The sequence below is a fragment of the Orycteropus afer genome, unplaced genomic scaffold, assembly GCF_000298275.1.
Source record: "Orycteropus afer afer isolate SDZICR_OR568_19922 unplaced genomic scaffold, OryAfe1.0 scaffold00059, whole genome shotgun sequence".
NCBI classification, from domain to species: domain Eukaryota; kingdom Metazoa; phylum Chordata; class Mammalia; order Tubulidentata; family Orycteropodidae; genus Orycteropus; species Orycteropus afer.
In genome coordinates, this window is record NW_006921646.1 from 2,963,279 (window position 1) to 2,971,126 (window position 7,848).

The 7,848-nt window shown below is 39.5% G+C and overlaps 1 protein-coding gene across 1 annotated transcript in view; it reads left to right on the plus strand.

Moving 5' to 3' along the window:
- Window positions 1–7,848, plus strand: part of ANKS1A (ankyrin repeat and sterile alpha motif domain containing 1A) — a 276,183-nt gene that overhangs the window by 138,244 nt on the left and 130,091 nt on the right. Inside the window, exon 11 of the mRNA XM_042780753.1 lies at window positions 2,871–2,991. Coding sequence (XP_042636687.1) covers window positions 2,871–2,991 — 121 coding nt within the window. The remainder of the gene's footprint in view (window positions 1–2,870; window positions 2,992–7,848) is intronic.

Below are 7,848 nucleotides of genomic sequence, written 5' to 3' on the forward strand. Positions count from 1 at the left end.
AGCATCAGAACACTAAGCACCTGAGAGAGAGTGGGCACCTCCCAGAACATTGTTTTGTGCCACTCCCAACAGAAATACTCCAGGTGGACACCTTCAGCAATCAGGAGCTCCTCAGTTGCTCATAGAAAATCCCACCTTGGAGTTTACAAAGACTTATGGGTAGAAAAGCCACACAAAGTAATTTACTACACTGCACTGCCCCAGTGTTCACGTGCCTATTGCTGGAGTTTGTTGTTGTCAGATGACCTTTAGAAGCCTTTAAGGGAAGCTGGAGTCTTCCTGACTCCAGGAAAGCTTTTCAGAGTAATGACCAGATCATGAAACTGGCTTTAAAAATTACATGCATGTGTGTGTGCACACGCACGCACACGCACACGCAATTTAGATATTTTTGCCCCACAGAATGGGCTGCATGAAGATTGACTGTAGTCTTCACTCTGCCTACAAAAGCTCAACATTCCTAGGCAGTTGGGGCTGCCATCGCGTCTCTTCCCAGAAAGCAGCCTACACCCCAGCTGGCCATTGTGTTGGTCACAGTTAGATGGTGACTGCCGGTAGCTTTTCTCTGTAGCAGAATTGTTGCTTTTCACATAGGATAGAATATATTTTTTTCAGCTTTGATTTATTACTAACCCTGAAGAAAAGGTGGGGTGGGGGGTGGATTAAGGAGTAATTTAGTAAAAAGCAAAATCCTTTCTTTTAAAAATCATTTATTGCCATATTCACTATGACATGGGCTTCTTGAGTGAGAGCTAGGAAGGCTGTAAGAGAGCAGTTTATTGCTTTATTGTAAAACTTTAATCTCATAGCTTGGAGGGACCAGGACCATGAGGAAAATACCACACCAAGTGTGTCTGATTTGCTTGCTGGGAACTCTTATTAGACATCTCAGGAGGGAAAGGGTTTACAACTGGATGGAGAAATCATAATTCCCAGAGAAAAGTGAGGCCATGCTGGTCCAGAATCAGAACTGTGGTCATGGCTCTTCTGAGAGCTCTGAGTAACCTTGGGCAAGTTCCTAGACCTAACTGGCAACTGGATTTCCTCATCTGCAAAACAGAAGTGCTGGAACCATGTGCTTTGTAACTATAACACTTTGGGTCCCTTTCAACTCTGACATTTGATGGTTTTCTGCTTTTAGTTGCATATAGTGAATGCAAGTCCAATGTGGCTGATAGTCCAGATAGAAGTCATCAGCCCTGTCCTGCTCAAGAAGAAAGGAAGTTAGAGGCAAGTCATCCAGGCTGTGAACTACTACTTGGTGAAGCATGCCTGGGGCTGTATGAGAGCTCTTGCTGTGTGGAGAACATTCCCAGAATCAGATTTCCAAGGCTCTGCATAAGTGATAGCCATGGGTGTATAAATTCTCATAACACAAATTTCTATCTGGAAAGCCTGTGGTATTAAGTTGACACTGTGTGAACTGCTTAATGGTCCCTCTTTGTTCCCTTAATTGTGTTCCTATGAAGAGGTGAAGGAATAAGTAATACAGGCAAATGGCTTATTGTAATGAAAGAGCTTTTAGCTTCCAGGTGGTGGCATGCAGTAAGTGGAGGTTCCTGCTGTGCTGAGCAGAATTTTAGAAAGAGGATATCACTCTGCCTGTAGAGTGGCAGCCTTGTTAACAAACAGGAGCTGAGGCTTCTCATTTAGTCTGAGGCTGCCAGAGTCCTTGTCTCATTAGGCCATAACACAGTGCCTTTGGAAAAAAAGAAGCTGATGAGTTGCAAACCTGATGTGTGTCCAGTGAGCCTGGGGATGTGTCAGTGTCGGAGGGGATTTCTGTGTGTATGTCACCAAGGAATCACATTTGAAGGGTGCCATTATTTGTTAGGTGGAATTGGTAATGTACCTCCTGATCATAATATGTTACCTAGCCTACCCAAACTGCACAAAAGGAGATTCTGTACCTTGATATGCTTTCCTAATACCTGGTATATGATTATTTCTAATTTGTTTGTGAAACATATTGGAGTCTTAGGGCAAGTGTTCCAAAATTATCCACTAAAGTAAGAATCTCCATTCTTTCTCCCAGTATAGCTGTAGCACTCACTAATCATGGTGTTTCTGGCTTGGGTCAAGGGGAAGCTTGGCTACTCTAATACTGTGACTGTGTCCATCAGGTGTCACTTCATCAAGGATACTTAGCTTTTTGGATTAGGAATTTCTCAGTAGACATAGCTGCCCCTTTTCCACTGAAATCCATACTACCTAATCACTTGACTTTTTTCAGAACAGAGATCAGTAGAATTAATTTCAAATTGTATTATCATAAAAGTAGGAGGAAGCCAGGTTTTAGACAGTCTTGCCGTTTAATTCCCAGGACTTGTGTAGAAAGACTCACAAAAATAGAGAAGGACTTGGAGACCTCTTTGTTTCTGGAAATGTGGAACACTGAGAGTTAGTCAGAGGTCATTTTGATTCGCCTTTGAGAAGGTGGGAAGGATTCCAGCCATTTGGTAGTATGTGTGCATATTAGGAAAGAAGATCTTATGGTGCAACATGGTTTTAAAATGCTTAGGAAGTGTTACCTACAGAGAAGAGATCAAGCCAGAACTCAGTGGAAGAGGGAAGAGGCAAGAAAAGGACAAACCTTAGATTTGATTTATAGTTTATGGCAGGATAAAATGATTTAAGGAAAGGGGAGCACTTTAATCCAAGGCCATTGAGATTTGAGGTTCTGGTGTGTATTCAGAAAAGAGCTGGGCAGTTGTGGTTCCATATGACACAGCTGAATTTATTCCCTTTCTCTTTCTCTTCTCCTTTTCTCTCAGATGAAAAAGGATCCAGTAAGGTAGAGTGGGTTTAACATAACTTATCATGGTATTAGCCACCTATATGAGAAGTTCTGTGGTGTTTCTTTTTCTCAGGTTCTGGCCATGAGACCCAAAAGCCAGGGGAGTACAACCAGGGAAGAGGATGAGCATCCTTACGAGCTGTTGTTGACAGCAGAAACAAAGAAGCTGGTGTCAGTGGATGGAAAACCAAAAGGTATATCCTGCCCCTACCTCTGCAGAAACAACTCCAAAAGGATTTTAAAGTTTGTGGTCTTCTGTGGAAGGTGACGATACTGTAGCTATGGTGTTCCTTGGGATGAAGCAGCTGGGTTTCATGGCATTTGGGGGTGGTAGGTGTATTTTGGCCTTTCATTTTCACTTCCTGGACTATATTCCCTGGGGAATTGGCTTGCCACCTTTCTGCACACAAGAGTAAAGGGTAAGGTCAGAACTAGTTGATAACTATGAAAGGAAAGACCTCCAGCCCCGTGGCAGAGATTGACTTGGGGTCTCAAATCATAAACCCTCAACTTCTACAAACCACACTCACTGCCGTCGAGGTGGACCCAACTCATAGTGACACCCCCCTCCTTGGGTTTCCGAGGCAGTTTCACTATGGCAGTAGATTGCCCGACCTTCCTTCTGAGGAGTGACTGTTGGGTTTGAACAGCCAGCCTTCTGGTTAGCAGTGAAATGCCTTAGGCACTACGCCACCAGAGCACACATCTCTCAACTTAGTACTGTGGGAAAACAAGCCCAACAAGTCAGTCCCTTTAGGTTCAGGCTAACAGCACAGACTGCTTTTGACTTCAGAGAGAGACACTTCTGGGGAGGGGCCTGTGATTGGCTGCCACTTGGTAACTAGAGTGCTCTGTCGCCTTGGCCTACTTTCAAAGCCTCTGCACAATTTAGTCTCCTCTGTAAGGGAGTGCTGCAGGACTGAGATCCATATAGTCAGTGTAAGTGCAGTCACAACAGAGGTAGTACGTGAGTGCAGTACTTGAGAATTCGTGACTACCCCACTTCTCCTAAGGAGTATGAAGAGGGTACACAGTTCCACTGCCATTTGAAGGAATGCCTGTGGACTTTCCCACTTCTCTATAGCTGTCTCTAAGGTACTAGTTCTTCTGAGGTGTATTTGTACTTCCTTCCAATCCTGAGACAGTCCATAGCTCAGGTAAGAATGGGAAATGATATGGTTTCATTTGAAAGGCCCTTTGCTAGGCCTATCAAAGGGTAGAGGATGGTGGAGAGAATGTATGCATATGTGTGTGACATTGTAGGCCTTATTTTGAAGGTCCTCTTTGAAAGGTTTTCTCTTTGGACCTGCAGAAACTCTGTGTCATATTCATAGCAGTAGTTTAGTTTTGTGTTTTATAGCTTCTGTTGAGAGCTTTTATAAAAAGTTACAATTTAAATAAAATATTCTGTGAATTTTGACAAATTAGTTGTGTAACTCTACCATGATTAAGATATAGAATTATTTCAACCCACTAAAAAATTTGCTTGTGTACCTTAGTGGTTAATCTCTTCCCATTCCTTTACCCCTGGCAGCCAGTGGTCTGTTGTCTGTCCCAATATTTTTGCCTTTTCCAGAGTATCTTACAAAAAGAATCATATAGTCTGTACCCTTTTGAGTGTAGCTGCTACACAAAGCATGATGCATTTTGAGATTCATCCATGTTGTTGCATATATCACATGTTCCTTTTTATTACTGAGTAGTATTCCTTTGTATAAATGTACCATAATTTATGCGTCCTCTAGTTGAGGGACATTTGGGTTGTTTAATAGTTTTTGACAATTAGAAATAAAGCTGTTACAAACATTTACATACAGATTTTGTATGAATATAGGTTTTAATTTCACTTTGAATAAATACCTAAGAATGGATCATTGGGTCCTATATTTAACTTTATAAGAAACTACTAAACCGTTTTCCAGAGTGGTTGTACGATTTTTACATTCCCATCAGCAATATCAGAGTTCAGCTGCTGCATATCCTTCCCAGTATTTAATATTGTCACTGTGTTTAATTTTAGCTGTTCTAATTGGCATGTAGTTGTATCTCATCAGGGATTTAACTTGCATTTATTTAATGATTATCGATGTTGAACATCTTTTCATATGCTTATTTACCATTCTTATGTCTTTTTTAATGAAATGTCTGTTCAAATTTTTGCTCATTTTAAAAATTGGGTTGGTGAGTATAAAAGTTGTTTATCTATTTTGGCCACAAGTCCTTTGTCAGATACATGATTTTATCTCTGTAGCATATCTTTTTAGTCCCTTCACAATGTCTTTCAAAAAGCAGAGGTTGTAAATTTTGATGAAATCCAGTTTGTTCAAAGCCCCCCTCCTTTTTTTTTTTTTTTAATTAACCTTATCTAAGAAATTTTTGTCTGCCATAAGGTCACAATTTTTTTTCCTGTTTTCTTCTATACGCTTTATAGGTTTAACTTTTATATTTAAAAGCTATAATCCCTTTTGAGTTAATTTTTATATATGGTGTGAGGATGGATTGGGTTGTTTTTTGATACATGGTTGTTTCAGAACCATTTGTTGGGAAGACTATCCTTTTTCCATTGAATTACCTTTCTGACTTTGTTACTCTTTTACAGAATTGTTTTGGCTCTTTCAGTTCCTTTGCCTTTCCATGTAAATTTAGAAACAGCTTACTGGTTTCTAGGAAAAAGTCCTGCTGGGATTTTGATTGGGACTATGTTGAATATATATGCTAGGGAGAATTGATATCATAATGGTATTTATTGAGCATTCTGATCATATTGCTAGATTTTTAACTAAAACATTTAAAGAAGGAGGGGTAGCACTGATACCGTCTCTAGTCATTTAATAATAAATCATCCTGACAGGAACTCTTAAAGAACAAGTGATTAATTTAATCCTTAGATTGAAAAAGGCTCTTAGTGAAGAAACAATCTTTGGCATCATGAAAGAGAGATTTCAGTACTTCTCTCCAAGACTTTGCCTGGAACCACTACAAGATAGCCCAACCTCTCAAAATCATTTGGAGAAAAAAAAAGGGGGGGGGGACCAGGTTTGCTGGTCCGATAGAGCATGGTGGAACCACTGAGACTATGGCCCCTAGTTGCCATTCAGGTCTGGAATTGAACCCACACCCGTGGTTTCCAGCCAAACAAAAGACAGGCATATGAGTTGAACATTTACCTGAGGTAAATACACTCCTTGGAGAGAACAGGCATGGGAGAGAAAGAAGGGCTGCTTATGCACAGGGAGACAGCTCAGGGGGCAGGAGAGTATGGAGGGATGGACACTGGGAAGGGGTAACTGTGGGAGAAAGTGGGAGGGGAGCTGTTGCATTGTGGTAAACTGTGGTCAATGTCATGAGACAAAGTGTATGTGAATTGCTGTATGGAAAGTGAATCTGCTCTGTAAATCTTCACCCAAATCATAATTAAAAAAAAATTATTTTGTTCCGTTTTTGAACAAAAAATTTCCAGAAGCAATTACACAGTTTTTTCCCTCTCTTTCTGTGCTGCTTGTGGTTTCTCTCCATCTGCCTTTTGAAAACATAGACACATTTGACCAGGGCTGTGGGGCCATGTTAGGAAGCTGAGAATTATGCAATGGGGACTGTATGCATAAGTTGTGTATATCCTTTCCAATTCACTACGTCATTGCACAACATCTGAATTTTCATTGAGTATAAGAATATCATAATGGTGCTATGTTTATAATGCCTACTTTGTAAGTATATTCATTTTTGAGGCAGTTAGCCTTTCTTATCTTCTTAGGAAGATAAGCACTGTCAGTGTTTATAGAATTTGTAAGATGATAGAGCTTAAAGTGATCTCCCAAAGTTGACTACCATCATCTTTCTTCCTCTTGGCACATCTTGTCTTGCTTCCCTTGTGTGTCAGATGTTATGCCAGTTTAGCACCAACTGAACAAAGAATAACATGTCATGGAATCAGGATTTGGAAAAAATTTTTTTTATGAGCACTTTAATATTTAGATGCTAACTCTTTGAATATCTCATTTAAAGGAGTGAAAGATTTATCTTTTGATCCATTTCTGGGGCTTAATGAAAATCTTTAGGCATTCAAGTGTTTTACCCCATAACACATTTATATTTCAGATTAAACATCTAAGAAATGACTGTTTTTAGGCCGACTTTAGGAAGGGCATATTTTGCATATAAAATATTATGATACAGTGACAGAATATTATAGCATTTAGTGAATGATTTGGTGAATACTCTCTCAAGAGTTTTTAGGATGCCAAGTGTAGCTAAATTACATTATGTACATTTGGCTTACTTATACAAAATGTATTTATTTATAGGAAAAGAAGTTTTTTGAGTTGATTCTTTAACATATGTGAGTAACTTCCACTGATTTTTTTCCAAGGAATAAGAAGTCTTTGAGTTACTGTGCATACAAGAAGTTTCTGACATTGGTGAGCTTTGTTGCTTAACACTTTCTTTGTGGATTTATAACTAATGATTTATGTTATAAAGATGTGCACAATGTGGAGGAAATGCTTGAGGCAGTAGACATGTATTATTACATATACAGATACTAGATTGCTCTGACACTAATTAAGGCATAAATAATGGCATACCTAACCAAAGACAACTAAAACATTTGTTTAGTAATTAAAATAAGCTTAATTCTTCGTAGGTTCAGAGTTCATCTGTTTAAAACAGGCTAGGTCAGATAGATGAAACATAAGCCAGTAGACAGGGCCCCAGTGCCTAGTTTGGCATCATTTTGAGTGTGTTGAACTCCTATTGAGGATCCAGGGAGGCTTGCAGAAATTGAAAATGTTGGCATGTTCAACAGGACAGATCTTAATTTTTTACTTTTTAAAATTTTACTGTGATTTGGGTGAAATTTTACAGAGCAGAACTGTTTCACCTTCAAAAGTGCATATGTATTTTGTTTTGTGACACTGGTTACATTCCATGCCATTGTAACAGCTTTCCTTCCACTTCATCCCTGGGTCCTTCTTTCCTATGTAGTCATGCCTCCCTACCTTTCTCTCTGTGCAGATGTTGCTTTTTTTTTTTTTTTTTAATTAGGATTTGGG